Source organism: Prosopis cineraria, unplaced genomic scaffold, assembly GCF_029017545.1.
Source record: "Prosopis cineraria cultivar Desert tree isolate PC_DT_omini unplaced genomic scaffold, ASM2901754v1 PC9, whole genome shotgun sequence".
NCBI classification, from domain to species: Eukaryota; Viridiplantae; Streptophyta; class Magnoliopsida; order Fabales; family Fabaceae; genus Prosopis; species Prosopis cineraria.
Window position 1 is genome coordinate 27063067 of NW_026555340.1, and position 15225 is coordinate 27078291.

The 15225-nt window shown below is 36.4% G+C and overlaps 2 protein-coding genes across 2 annotated transcripts; one reads left to right on the forward strand and one right to left on the reverse strand.

The window, feature by feature from the left end:
* The first annotated feature begins 291 nt into the window (after positions 1-291).
* LOC129321097 (pentatricopeptide repeat-containing protein At5g55740, chloroplastic-like) lies at positions 292-2862 on the forward strand. Its single transcript, XM_054966833.1, is given in 2 exon segments — positions 292-2654; positions 2656-2862. Coding segments are annotated over 2 exon segments (2361 nt in total). The 5' UTR covers positions 292-356; the 3' UTR covers positions 2719-2862.
* Positions 2863-11038: 8176 nt separating this feature from the next.
* LOC129320658 (probable inactive receptor kinase At2g26730) lies at positions 11039-14076 on the reverse strand. Its single transcript, XM_054966202.1, has 2 exons — positions 12532-14076; positions 11039-11752 (listed from the first exon to the last, which is right to left on the reverse strand). The coding sequence occupies exons 1-2, from the start codon at positions 13832-13834 to the stop codon at positions 11091-11093; spliced, it is 1965 nt and encodes a 654-aa protein (XP_054822177.1). The 5' UTR covers positions 13835-14076; the 3' UTR covers positions 11039-11090.
* Between the last annotated feature and the right edge of the window lie 1149 nt (positions 14077-15225).

Sequence of the window (15225 nt, forward strand, 5' to 3'; positions counted from 1 at the left end):
AAATTAAATATTAAAAAATATAAGATATTTTTAAACTTTTAAAATGTAATTTTTTTAAAAATATTCTTATTAATAATAATTTTATATTTATTATAAAGTATTTAATAATAATAAATATAAAAAGATAAAATTAATTAAAAAATAAATAATTAAAAGATGAGATTTAATTAAAAATAATTTATATTTTTTTAATGGAGAGAGTGTCTCCACCTGAACGCCCATCACCCTATCTGATATAAAGTTTATCCGTCCTGAAGGGACCTTGACCGTTAAACTTTTAGTTGACGAAAATACGCCTCCTGCTTCGGTTAGTTGCAACGCTGCAAAATCGATCGGTGCCGTTGGACCCAGCCTCCATGCAATGCATAGCCTGCCTTCCTCTCTCACCCACTACAAACCCGCAAGTGTCTCATCTGAAACCCCAAAACACCTTGAACTTTCCTAAAGTCACAACAAAACTTATAAACCCCAAAGACAATGATGGCAGTAATCATCAAGACTTGTACAAGTCTTACTTCGATAATATGTCTTCACTATGCAAAGATGGGAAAATCCAGAGATCTCTGGACTTGTTCGCTGAAATGGAATCCAGGAATCTCCATGCTGGACCGGATGTTTATGGAGAAATTCTTCAGGGATGCGTATACGAGCGAGCTCTTTTTCTGGGTCAGCAAATTCATGCTCAGATTATTAAAAAAGGCGACTTATTTTCTCGAAACGAGTACATTGAAACCAAACTGGTGATTTTCTATGCAAAATGTGACGTCTTGGAGGTGGCGAATCATCTATTTCGTAGACTAGAGAAACAGAACGTTTTTTCCTGGGCTGCCATTATTGGTTTGCAGTCTCGGAGCTGTTTGTATGAAGAAGCGTTGTTGAGTTACTGTGAAATGCAAGAGAACGGGGTTCTACCGGATAATTTTGTCATCCCAAATGCGTTGAAGGCTTGTGGTGCTCTGCAATGGAATGGCATTGGGAAGGGAATTCATGGGAACGTCGTCAAGATGATGGGTTTTGGTCACTGTGTTTTTGTCTCAAGTAGTCTCGTGGATATGTATGGGAAATTTGGGTTTTTGGAGGATGCAAGAAAGGTGTTTGATGCTATGCCTGAGAAGAACGTTGTTGCTTGGAATTCAATGATTGTGGGTTATGCCCAAAATGGACTGAACGAGGAGGCAATTAAACTCTTTCATACCATGCGAATGGAAGATGTCGAGCCAACTCAGGTCACTTTGTCAGGTTTACTTACTGCATCTTCTAATTTGGAGGCACTAGAAGAGGGAAGACAAGGGCATGCTCTGGCAATTATAGGTGGATTAGCGTTAGACAACATTTTGGGTAGTTCCCTTGTAAACTTCTATTCCAAGGTCGGACTGATTGAGGAAGCTGAACTGGTTTTCAGCAAAATAATCATGAAAGATGAGGTAACATGGAATTTGCTCACATCCTGTTATGTGCAAAATGGGCTGGTTGAGAAGGCACTTGACATGTGCCATCTGATGAGAGAAGAAAACTTGAGGTTTGACTGTGTGATCCTCTCATCTTTATTGACTGTGGCTGCAGATATAAGGAATGTAGAACTTGGTATGATGGGGCACAGCTATTGCATTAAAAGCAACTTTGAATCTGACTTGGTTGTCTCAAGTAGCATCATAGATATGTATGCAAAATGTGGGAAGATGGATTATGCGAGAAGAGTGTTTAGCTCTACCACAAAAAGAGATATTGTATTGTGGAATACAATGTTAGCTGCTTATGCAGAGCTGGGACTGAGTGGCGAGGTCTTGAGATTGTTCTATAGGATGCAAATGGAGACCATCACACCAAATGTGATATCATGGAATTCTGTGATCTTGGGTTTCTTCAGGAATGGTCAGGTTACTGAAGCTCAAAATATGTTTTCAGAAATGTACTTTCTGGGTGTTCAGCCTAACTTGATCACATGGACTACAATGATGTCTGGTCTGGCTCAGAATGGTCGTAATTATGAAGCTATTCTGGTTTTTAAAGAGTTGCAAAATGTAGGAATTAGAGCCAACAGCATAAGCATGACTTGTGCACTCTCCGCATGTACAAATATGACATTGTTGAAATACGGAAGAGCAATTCATGGTTATGTTCTGAGACATTATGTTTCTCTGTCTCTTCACATCAGGACATCTATAATGGACATGTATGCTAAATGCGGAGCTATAAATGCTGCAAAGAGAGTTTTTAACACGTGTTCAAGAAAGGAATTACCTGTCTACAATGCGATGATCTCTGCTTATGCATTACATGGTCAAGCTATAGAAGCCCTTGCGCTTTTTAGACAAATGGAGAAAGAAGCTATAGTACCAGATCACATGACTTTTACCAGTGTCTTGTCGGCATGCAGCCATGCAGGATTGGTGAAGGAAGGTCTAGAACTTTTCGGTTATATGGTCTCTGAACTCCATATGAAGCCAAGTTCAGAACATTATGGTTGCTTAATTAAACTTCTTTCCCTTCATGGTCACTTAGATGAAGCTCTTAGGATTATTATTACTATGCCTAGCCACCCAGATGCACATATATTAGGATCCATGCTTGTGGCTTGTGGACGAAACCATGAGATTGAACTTGCAGGTTATATAGCAAAATGGTTGTTAAAACTGGACCCAGGTAATTCGGGTAATTATGTGGCTCTTTCAAATGTGTATGCAACTGCTGGAAAATGGGATAAAGTATCAAGTATAAGGAGGCTACTGAAAGAAAAGGGCCTGAGAAAAATTCCTGGATGTAGCTGGATTGAAATTGGACAAGAACTTCATGTATTTGTTGCTGGTACTAGATCACATCCCCAGATAGAAGAAATTTATACAACATTGAATTTATTGAGAGTGGAAATGAATTCTGCAAATTGTTTTGGTCATGGTCCTGATGCAAAATCCTTCAGTTCTAATTTTCTTCTTGATTCTGATTGAATTATATGAGTTGCAGAAAACAGGGTGTACCATGGAAGATAAGAAACTGACGACTAGCAAATTTACTGAAGGAAAGAAACTTAAAAGCTACATCTGCTGTCAGAAGATGGTAAAAACTTATTAATCTATTGTCAGAAGATGGTAAAAGCTTATTGAAGGATGCAAACTCTCCTTGGGGTTGAATAGGCATTGATCCATTAATTTGGAGAAGGTTCCATCAGCAAATTTATCTCAAACAAAACATGCTACACTTCGGCATTATGCAATTTCAGATCAAAATGTCCAGCAGTAATTAAATTTTGCTGGAAAATGTGTTCTAGCTACAATAGAAGAAGGATATGTTCTTGAAGATAGCCCTGCTTCTACTGTAAATACTCAATGTTCTAACACATCTTTGTTTTATTTATAACAATCTCAAAGTCCAGGAGCTCTGTCTGCTTCGGCTCTTTACCAGGTCAATTGTCAATACCCCGGAGGAGAGTTTACCGATTGCACACATGAGAAAATATCCGAGGTTCCATTTTTCTATGATTGAGAGGCCAAGATTTTGAATCCTTTTCTGTCATACATATACATATTTTGCATTCCCTCTGTAAAATGAAAATCACCAATGCAGCACTTTATCTCTCAAAGCCGCTTCCCAAACAAACACTCAAAATGTCCGGTCTGCCTAACCATGTGTAAAGGAAATTGTTTCCCTTTTTCCTTTCAAAGAGCACCAATCGATTAGAAGTTCCAACTATGTGTCAAAAGAAGATTAGAAGTCCCGACTATGTTGTCTTGAGATGTATAACCTGATTTTGTTTTTCACTGACTTGCATGACCGCGCTGCACATTGTTTTTCGAAAAAACGTTACAATGTGGCAACAGTTGCTCTTCTATTCAGGTCGTGATCACAAGTGACAAGATTAGGAGTCTTACCTCCGGACAAGTCATCAAAAGAGCAAGTCATGTGAGTGATTCTCTAAATGAGTGTTGATTTTTTTGCCCCCCTTTTCTTTTGTGAAATCTCTTTACAAGTTAAATTGCTCAAATAGATGGAAAATTTTGAATGGGCATGGCAGATAAACATGTTCAGAGTTCAAACTTCATTATTTGAAAAGAGAGAGTTGGGTGAGCGACTGGGTCCTCAACTGCTAAGCGAAGTCACATGATGGTGGAACAGCCTGTTGAAAAGGGTTAGTACAGTACACCTTGAGGTCCACCACTAAGTGAAAGTCCTTGAGCTGGCTGTTGGCACTTGGCAGTCATCAATTCTTGTTTTCTTTTCCTTTTTCTTTAGTCCATCCTACCTTTGAAGATGTTCCCATTCATAAATTTTATGGCACATCCGGTTTATAAAAGATAAATTAAACAAGTTAACTATTAAAGGAGATGCAAGTGTGTAGCATATCTTTTAATAGAATTTACTTTTGATATCATTTACATGTCTCTGATTGGTTTGATTTGACTGATTTATCTTTTGTAGGTCAAGAATCTCTTTTATCAATGAAATGGATATTTGCCAACTGTATCTTAAAGAATTACGTATCAAAGTGAGTCCTTGATATCAAATTAAAAATTTTTCCCGTGATAAACCTCAAACATCCTGATCACAACTTATAAATCTGTGAAAACGAACTTGCCTCATTTCCTCTTTTTCACAGTTATAGAAATAAGTAGTGGTTAGGTTGTTTTAATCCATTGAATAATCAAGTTATATTTTGCTATGGTTGTTGTGATGTTACTTTAATAATGAATTTGTAATAATGGATGTAATGAATTTAGTAGGCATCTTGCCTAATCTGCAATTTCTGAACTGAATAGAATACTGTTATTGATTTAAACTCAACTCGAAAATAATGTACCGTTTGAATGTTTGTGCTTGTATTTCCTCCTCATGACCAAGCCTCGAACAGTTTTGTGGGAGAAAGCTTTCTTCTAAGAGGAGCTTCACAAGTCACCATCATTGCATAGCAGTATGTATGTTAAAACAATGAACTTAGAAGGCAAGAAAACTTCTCTTTATGGTGGTTGATGATGCATTTTCATGTGTTCTCTCACCTGTCTAACTTTTTTATTTTTTTTCTCATTCTTATTCTTCAGGTAGATGAGCATCATGTGGCGCTGAATGAGGACTAAACTAATATATTCATGTGTTTCGTGAAGAACACTCTTCACGTCGTCCCAAGTTACGAGATTTAATTTACTCAGGATGGCAAGGAAATATAGAATATATGTCTGTCAATTTCTTGGCTCAAGTTGTAAACAACATTGGAGATTTTTCAATGGAGTGAAGGAAGGCTAATGCTTAATATCCTGATTACAGAATCAGGTGAACAGTATGAACACATCTGATGAAGTTTTTACGTTGTGATCATAGGAATGGGATTGTAAATAGAGTAGTTGAACCGTAAAGACTAAAGAGAAAACTGTAAAAGTAGAGTTCAATGAGTGTGCCTCTTTAGGATCCAATGCTGTAATTCCAAAGCTTCCTTGTGCCATACAATACATTACATACCCACCATATGGCTTTTGGCTCAATCCACTTAACGGGTCTTTCTCTTTATCATTATTATAGCCATACCCTTCTTTTTCTCGATAGGACCACACGATGATAATAAACGAAAAAGTGCTTCGGATACTTAATTTATGTACTCTTTCTTATGGCATGTATAGCTCACTTTTCTTTTTTCTTTTTAGTTATCCAAGGCCAATAGATTAATCCCTCAAAGAATTTAAGCTTTATTTAAGAGTATGTTTTCTCCCAAGAGGTATGTTTTTATACACATATTCAAGAATTGAACCTTTAAGGCCTCGTTTGGTATGATGGAAGAGTTTTTTATAAAATCAGAATTGGAATTGAAATCAGAATAGAATTGAGTTATAAATGTATGTTTGGTATGAAGATGGAATCTGAATATAATATTAATAAATATATGTATTTAAAATAGATAAAGACCAAAATGCCCTTATAAAAAAAATAAAAAACTTAGCCATCATGATGGAGTGTGTATGTGGGGCACTTATGATAATTTCATGAAATTGTGGCAATTCCATCATGATGGAGATGGAATTGAATTCTAGGTATTTTGGTAAAATTGAAATCCATAAGGAATTGGATTCATGCATACCAAACAATTGAAAGTATGATTTCAATTTCAATTCCATTTCTCTTGAACCCAATTCTAATGTACCAAACATGACCTAAATGATTCTTAAGAGGCTGAACTGCTATCATTTAAGTTACACTCACTTGGTTATATAAATCACTTTTAACTATCTCATTTAAACTAAAGAAAGGTAATTAAGTGATTCAAGACTTCAAGTTGTTTGAAAAAGAAAGAAATTTCTAATACAGGGCAATGGGGTAAAAATATCCAAGAAGTCATATGTCAAAAGCATTCAGTAACCTAAAGTGAGTAAAAGTGCATAAATGTTCATGAAATTATTTTTTCAATACATATGTGACCAAATCATTAAATTTTGGATTCAAAACATAATGATTAATGTTCTTAACTTTCAACGATTTGATTACTAATGCACTGAAAAAATAATTTTATGAGCATTCATACACTTTTTCTTACTTTAAATTATCGGATGCTCACTTTTTAGGTAGTTTTGCTTAGTTGCCCTCTGATATATTATTTTTTTAAGTAGTTACTTTTAATTAGGTCTATCAATGCTTGAATCTAATCCATAATCTTGTTAATAAATTTTATCATTTTAAAAATATTTTCTCCCTCATAGGTAATATTTTTGTTTTATTATTCATAAAAAGTTGTGAAAGTTTAAAATTGAAAGAAAATATGATCCATCTTTTTGTACAAAATAACTTATCGAACTAGCCGTTAATTTTTTCTAATCATTTTCTGTGTGACCAAAAGGAGTATTTCTTATTGCCAGCCCAGCTTTTTCAGTGTGTCTATTTTTTTGAAAATGAAAATACTATTTTTCTAATCCATGATACTCCGCGATAATTATGTACGGTGTGGCCTCGTTCTTTTTTCTTATCCCTCTTTCTTTTCTTCTCCTACCATACTTATAGTAATGATACTTCCAAAATTCTTTTGGAACTAAATAATTGATGCAAGAAATATAATAATAACCAGGTGGACGGAGCGGTTGGTGTTTAATTGAAGTGATGGCTCAAGCATCTGAGGCCCCTTGGCTTCTTTTGTTTCACTTTGGAGAGACATTTTAGTAATCAAGTCCTTCTCATAAGGTAATAAAAGAAAAGGAGAGAAAGTAAGAAAATGAAGCTGACAAATAAAAAGGGTTAAAAGTAAAAACAAAGCATCTCATACTCTATGTTCTTTATGATCTCCTAATTAGTATTAGTGTAAATTTATTTTTAGAATTTTCAAGTTAATATTAAAAAGGACATGCTTTTAGTTTTCATCATGATACATAAAATGATAAACAATGGGGTGTGTCTGTGTATACCTACCTCACGTAATAGGATGATGATATATTTGATTAAACTATTGGGCAAATATATAATTATATGTCGGTCTTATATACAAATAATATCAACTTGTTTGAACAGCTTAGATAACAAAGTCACCGTTAAAAACAAAATTTCAGTGAAGTATAGAGTAGAAAACTGTGAAGTCAAAGTACGAGCAAAATGAAAAAATATATAACAAAAAAGCTCCACATACAACAGGCACAGTTAAAGTTTTTTTTTTTTTAAATCCCTTTTAATCTCCAATTTTGATGCCAATCCCATCCACGTGTCATGTTTAAGGCCTTCTGTTGATGATTGAATGGATTTAACCGAGTTTCTTGTCATTTTGTGAATACTTTGACTCACTATTATTGTTTTTTTTATATTCTTTCCATTAGGAAAATATTTCCTGTTTTGTGTAACGCAAAACACTAAATGAGATAGTGTGAAGTTCTATTTAATCAAAACGCATTCTCTTTATAAGTATAACTTTAAAATATTCCATCAGCCGCGCCTGGCAAATAAGGAGAATAAAAGGACTCGAAAATATGGAAGAAGGATTTGCATGTTGTTGAGATGCGGTTTTTGTTTTACATTTTATATCTCATAATTTACTCAAACGAAGACATAAAACGTATAATTAATAATAATATACTCATCTCATAATTAGCCAATGTGTACATAAGAGGGAGTATTTTGAGGGAGCCAAAAAAAAAAAACAATTCACCCCAATTTCTATTATAAGGTTACTTTAAAAAAAAATTAATTTTTAATACGAGACATTTGATAAGAATTAATTATATTTTTTAATATTAATTCTATTTAATTTATCAATTATAAGAGGGAATGTAATGTGAATTTTTTAAAAAATTAACAGAGATAAAATTAAAAATTTATTTTATTTTTAAATAAAGTTAATGAATTATTTACTTTTTTTCAGAGTCCAATGAGATGATTAAAAATGTTTTATAATAAGAATTGAGAGAGGAAATGGAAAGGCGCGTGTATATTAAAAAAAAGCTGGTTTTGGACAGCCTTCCAAGTGGTTCGGCTGGCGCGAATCTAGGAATGATTAACCTCAGCAAATTCAACAACGCTTTGAAGACTACAGTGTAAGAAGGAATTTAAGTATGACGGAGATTTTTGTGTTTCTTAATTCATGAAGTCTAAGGTTTCGATGTTATTACCCCAAATGAGAAGGACAAGAGAGTAAAGGGAGCTAGATAACACGGAGGTAGCGGTAGCGTGAGTTGGAAATTTGGGAGAATTTCAACTAATGACTAAAAAGATATTCATCAGTTGGTCCCAACAAAAAATTTAAAATTTTACTATCAGATTTTTGGACTAAATTAAAATAAAATAGGTGATTAAAAAAATTAAAATATCCTTCATGTAAAATTAACAAGTATTTGATTACTATATAACTTTACTTATTAATTGTTTACTTATACATATTAATTCCTTAACAATACTTGTTAAATACTCCTCTAATCTTATTTATAAATCATTTTTAACATGTTTTATTAATACTAAGGAAAACATTAAAAATCATTAAATTTGTTTTAAAATTTAATAAATTATCAACTTTATCCTTATTCAATATACACATTTCAGTAACATATTTTTTCTTTTCAACATTCAATAGATGGTAAAAAAAATTATTATAAAAATTTAATAACGTGACTTATAAATAGGATAAAAAAACTCTTCTCTCTCTGTCCTATAAATAGGATCAGAGGGAGTAGTTAACTAGTTAATTTCATGACTCTATGATCTTAAGAACATTACTTGTTAATTTCATAACTTTACTTGTTTATTTGTCAACATGAGTTGTTAACCAGTTAATTTAATTTTTGAATCATTTGCAAGATTTATTCACTCAATTTGACTGAACAGCACTCTCATTAATTGTTATTTGTTTATTTCACTTGTTAATTTAGTTGTAAATTACCTAATTTTTCTTATCAATAACCATACTAATATCAATTGTTAATCATCTAACTTTTACTTATTAATTTACTACTATAAGTAAATTACATGACTTGCCAATGATTATACTAGTTTAATCATTTTGTCATAAATGCGGAATCATTAGTTGTTAATTCTTTAATTTTACTCATTAATTTATTAATATTAGTTTTCAATCATTTTTTTCTTTTGCAAAAGGGCATTTCGGTATTTTTAGTCACCTATTTTATTTCAATTTAGTCCAAAAAAATTGTAGTGAAATTTTAGATTTTTTTAAGATCTACTGATAAATGTCTCCCTTACATAGCCCTTGATTGAAATTATTCCTAGATATTTCCATTGGATGACAAAAAAGTTTTAAAAAGAAAAAAATTAATCATTTAATTATTATAATTTTAATTCAATTTTTAAACTTTGACTTATTATAACTTAGACTCTAAAATTTTGACTCGGTTTAAACTCAGTTACTAAAATTTAATTGTTAAAATTTAGTCTCGACCATGTAAATATTGGTCTATGTATCTTAAAAATAAAATTATATTGATTAAAATTATCTTAATATTTATTACTAATATTTTAAATTACTCATCTCTTTTAATATTCATAAATATTATAAACATTGAAAGTTTAAAATATTTTTTATATTTTTAATTTTATTTTTTAAAATATAGGGATCAATATTTTAGTAACTGAAACTATAAGAATTGAATTGTAAGAGATAAAAATTAAATTATAACTGAATTAAAATTATAAATATTAAATTATAATAAGTTAAAATTTAAAAATTAAATTATAATTGAATTAAAAGTATACGGATCAAATAATAAAAACAGACATTTAAAAACGACCCTCCATTTTTCAGAAAACAGAAACAGGACTCTCGCTCGCTCTCTCTATGACCATTTCTGTCATTTTATAAGAAAAATGTACGATAATGCACGCCACACACATAAACACATGAGACCCATGGAAATCTCTTCTCTTTTCTTTTCTTTGTTTTTTCAAAAAAAGGGAGACAAGAATCTGCGTACAACCAATGCTGTACGAATCTGACTCTATCATCAATAATTTTTTTATATAAATGCAGTTCAGATGAGAAGCACCATATAGTCAGATGAAATTAAAAGCCATGAGCTTCTTGGCCCAAAAAAACAGGTCACGAGCCGACCCACAGCATTATCCATGGACCATCTACTCAATTATTCCTGATCATCATTGTGACTATTTACCTTTTTTTTTTTTAATAATTATGCTGACATATTACCTTCAGTTACTTGCAATTCTGATGCACTACTATATCACTAAAATACCCTCGTCTTAATAAAAGAAATAAAAAAGACATAATTAAGAAATGTGGGCAGAAGTGTGAAAGAAATTTTTTGGGGCACAATAAAAGCAATTTGCTTAACAGAAAAATTAAACAAATAGTGAAATGTCCTTAAATTCATGGGAGCTTCTTAATCGCCACCCCTTCATCCACAGTTCAAACTTCACCCCACATCCCACCACCTATAAAAATCAATAAAAATTGAAATTAAAAATCAAGGAAATAAACAAAGAAATACAAGTACGCGTCTCAAGCCACCGTGGTACCCCCCCAGCCACACTCCCCAACGGCATATCACCTTCTTCCTCCACTTCCTCACAACCCTACCCTTTTGTCCTCTTTCTCTTTTCTCTTTTTTCTTTTTCTTCCCCCCCACCCACCCAAAAAAAAAAAAATCTTCCTATTTTTCTTTCTTGTTTGCTCATGGCGTGATTGATCTCGGCGGAGTCCTCGACTCCGCCGGCGGCGTTTGACCGTCCGATCCCTTCGACGGATCGTCCGACGACTGCCGCAACCCCTCGTCGGTCTCGCTCCTGTTGATCTCCTCCATCATCCGAACCACCTCCTGCATCGCGGGTCTCTGATCGGGAACCACCGACACGCACGCCATGGCTATCTGCAACAACTGAACCATCTCTTCCTCTATATTGTGGTACCTCATGAGCTCCGCGTCGAACACCTCCGCCGTCCATTCTTCCCGGACCACCGACTGGACCCATCTCGGGAGGTCGATCCCCTCCTCGCCCAGCGACGCCTGGTTCGGCGCCTTCCCGGTGAGGAGCTCCAGCAGCAACACGCCAAGACTGTACACGTCGGATTTGAAGGTGACCTTCCGGGTCTCCACGACCTCGGGGGCCCGGTAGCCCGCGACCCGGTTGGAAGGAGTGGTGTTGGCGAACAACGGGTTGAGGCCGAAGTCCGAAACGCAGGCTTCGTTGTCGTGGAGGAGGATGTTGGAGGCTTTTATGTTGCCGTGGACCACTTTTCCTGACACGTGTAGGTGAAGCAACCCCCTGGCGGCACCCAGCGCTATTCTCATTCGGCCATCCCAGTCAAGGGGCGTCCTCCCTGACCCTCTGCTCCCTGTATCGCATTCCCAAAACTCAATTTTAGTATTAACCAATAATATTACTCGTAATGATCTTCATTAACACAAGGCATTATATTATAATCACATTTTTAGTGATAAAAAAGAAAAGCACATTTGGAAATAAACATTCCACTTAAGTAGTGTTCTTGGAGCATACAGCTTGCTTTCCAAGGCATAAAAAAGCACGCCTATTGCTTCTTCTTTTTTTTAAAATTGATGATTGAGGGTGGAAATTTTCTTGGCCCTTTTCTTCTATTTATTTAGGGAAAGGGGAAATAAATCAGATAATGAGGGGCATGTTGCTTGAAGGTAGGAACATGAAATAACAAAAGCAAAAGAAAGACCGGAGAATGTTTGCTGCAGAGGCATGAGTTGAAGGCCGCATCATGATGCAGCGCACACTACGCTCTGCTTTTGAACAAACATAATATTCAATTACCTCCATTATCAGCGCCAATCATCCCACACACACATTCTTATGTTCTACACTCCTATATTAAATTGGATTAAATTATAATATCCTCAATCTCCATCCTTATTTACAGCTGGAGGGAGTTGAAAATTTGGTCAACTTCTCTCACAAAACCAGAGAAAACAGTGCCAATTCACACATCAGGAATAATGTTCCGTATGAACATAATAAATGCCGGAGTGGCCTCGATAATTTTAATGTGGAACTGTTAGCTACTCTATCAGCATCAATTTAAAAAGGAAAAAGGAAAACAAATCAATTCAGTGAGGAAAAAATTGAGACGAGGGTTGAAAATGGTACCGTGAAGCAGAGCAGACAGGCTGCCGGATGCGAGGTAATCGTAGACGAGCAATTTCTCGTCTTTGGAGTAATAGTAAGCTCTGAGAGGAACCACATTATCGTGCTTAATCTTGCCCAGAACCTCCATCTGAGCATCGAAGTCTTTCTTTGTTACGGCCACGTCTTTTAATCTCTTCACCACCACCGTGGTTCCTTCTTCCAGCACGGCCTTGTAGGATGTTCCCACGCTTCCTTTGCCCAGAACTTCAGCGGAAGCTCTCAGCAGATCTTCCAAATCGAAGCTGTATATCCCGCCTTCGAAGAACACCAGCTTGTTCCTCTCCGCCTCCACGGACCCGCCGGTGATGTCGTCTTTTGAGGACGATGTTCCAGCCTCAGCCGGCACGGCACGTGTCGCAGCCACGGGCTTTGGCGATTTCGCTGGCTGGCTTCTGCGGCGTTTCCCAAGGCATAGCAGCAGAAGCAGTAGGAGGAGTAGCAGGGCCGCGGCAGAACACCCGACTGCGATTGCGATAATGGCGCCTTTTGAGAGCTTCTTGGACTTTTTCTGAGCAGGGGAAGAGGGCACGACGGGGGCGGAAGGCGACGGGGACGGAGACGGGAAGAATGGGGTGCATGGCGACAATGGTCCTCCGCAGAGATCTAAGTTTCCGGCAAATGAGGATGCAGGGAAATTGGAGAGAGACTTGGGGATCGAACCATTAAGCTGATTATAAGAAACGTTGAAGCCAACCAATTTGGCACTTATGCTGGGTAGATTGCCCGAGAATCTATTGTTTTGCAAAAATAGACCGGTCAAGTGGGTCAAGTTGTTGATTGAGAAAGGGATTGGACCCGTAAAGTTGTTGGACGAGAGATCCAAGCGCGTCAAACGACCCAACTGAGTCAGAGACGTAGGAAACTCACCGGAGAGCTGGTTGTCCTGGAGGTAAACGTTACGGAGCAACGTCAAATTGGAGAAATCGGCGGGGATCTCGCCGTCGAGAGCATTCGAGCGGAGACTGAGGACTCGTAGCTGAGTGAGACGACCGATTGTGTTGGGAGGAATCCCGCCCAAAAGGCCGACGCCTGGAAGACGGAGAGAAAAGACGAAGGAACGAGAAGAGTCGCATTGGACCCCAAACCAGTTGCAGGCGGAGTCGGAAGCGTTCCATTGGACCCGATTCGCGTGTGGGGTCTGAGAGATGAAGGCAAGGAGGGCTTGCTTGTCCCGAGTCGGCTCCGTACTGACTCGCACACTCAGTATCAGAAGCGAGACGAAGAAGACAATCATCAAACGCCAATCGCGAAAAAGGTCTGCCATTGGGGCACCTCAGCTCTGTTTATCCAATAATACTAGAGGAGACAAGGAGGAAGAGATCAAAAATGCGATCCTACGGGCGTCCATGAGGGGAGTTGCAGAGAAGCCCAGAAGCGGTTGTCCGGCGGAGTGCCATGGGAGAAGGCGGGAGGAGGGGGGAAGGGGCGTAGAGAGAGAAAGAGAGTGAGGTGTGTGAGTGGGAGAGAAAAGGGGGAAGAGGGTTTTGTAAGATTGTAAAAGAGAACAGTATCACGAGGGAGGGCTCCAAAGCGAACACAAGAAGCTGTCTTGCTGGCATTTGTCGAAACGTTATTCATTTTTTATTATTATATTTTTCGTTGCAGTAAATCAAGTTATTTACTACGGAGTCCACTGCAAGGCTTTTATACCTTGACCCCAAAAAAACTAAAAAAGAGAACACCGCTTTTAGCAGCCACGCGCTGATCTCCCGCGTGTAGATAATATTTGTATTACTATTATGCATTTATGCGATAATAATGATGATGTACAAACTCGAACACATGTTAAACAGGGTTTAAGTAAAGATTGTAATGTAAGCATGGGCATGGGCATGGGCATGGGCAAGAAAGGGCGGGCGGGGACGTTGGCTTGGGATAATAAGCAAGTACTGAGAGTGCTAAATTGTTGGGTTAGGATTAGGATATTAAATGGTTGTGCGAGGGGTTAAGGAAGATGGTGGAAGGGCATAAATGGTAATCCGAGGTCAAGCTGCAATGTTGCCCATGCTGGATCCACCTATGGGCATCATCATTTGTATGCTCCCTTGAACTGCCTATTCAACAATTAGTTGTGCATTAAAAAGGATTTAAAAGTTTTTTTTTTTTTGCCCCAGGAAAAAAGGATTTAAAAAGTTAATAATTGATTAAAATTAGACTGCGTTTATTACTTCTTCATCTACTAAAAAGAAATGATTGTCCTTTTTATACGCTATTTTATATTAAAATGTGAATTATTAATTGTTTTTTAATAATATTACCACATAATTTATGAATGGGTAAAAAAGTCATATACAAGGAAAAAATATTTTTAAAAATGCCATATTTATTAAGGGTGAATTAAAGAACTGTTTTTTTAGATAACATCAACAGTTTAATTCAGTGAAATAGTTAATAAGGGAGTTTTTCTTTTTTCGTTCAAATAGGGAGAGACCCAGACGAGGATCTATGACTACAAGAAACGTATCTACCCCACACCAAGAGCATTGTCTTGTAGTAACGTCCTCAACTCTTCGGGAGAGTGATCCGGATTATGCAATCGAAAGAAACTAAGAAGTCAGCATATTTATTCTTTTCGCATTAGATATGTGTAACCTCAACTTGTCATTCTCTATGTAAGAAAAGGAGAATTTATCCAAGCAAACGGCTGCTAGCGTT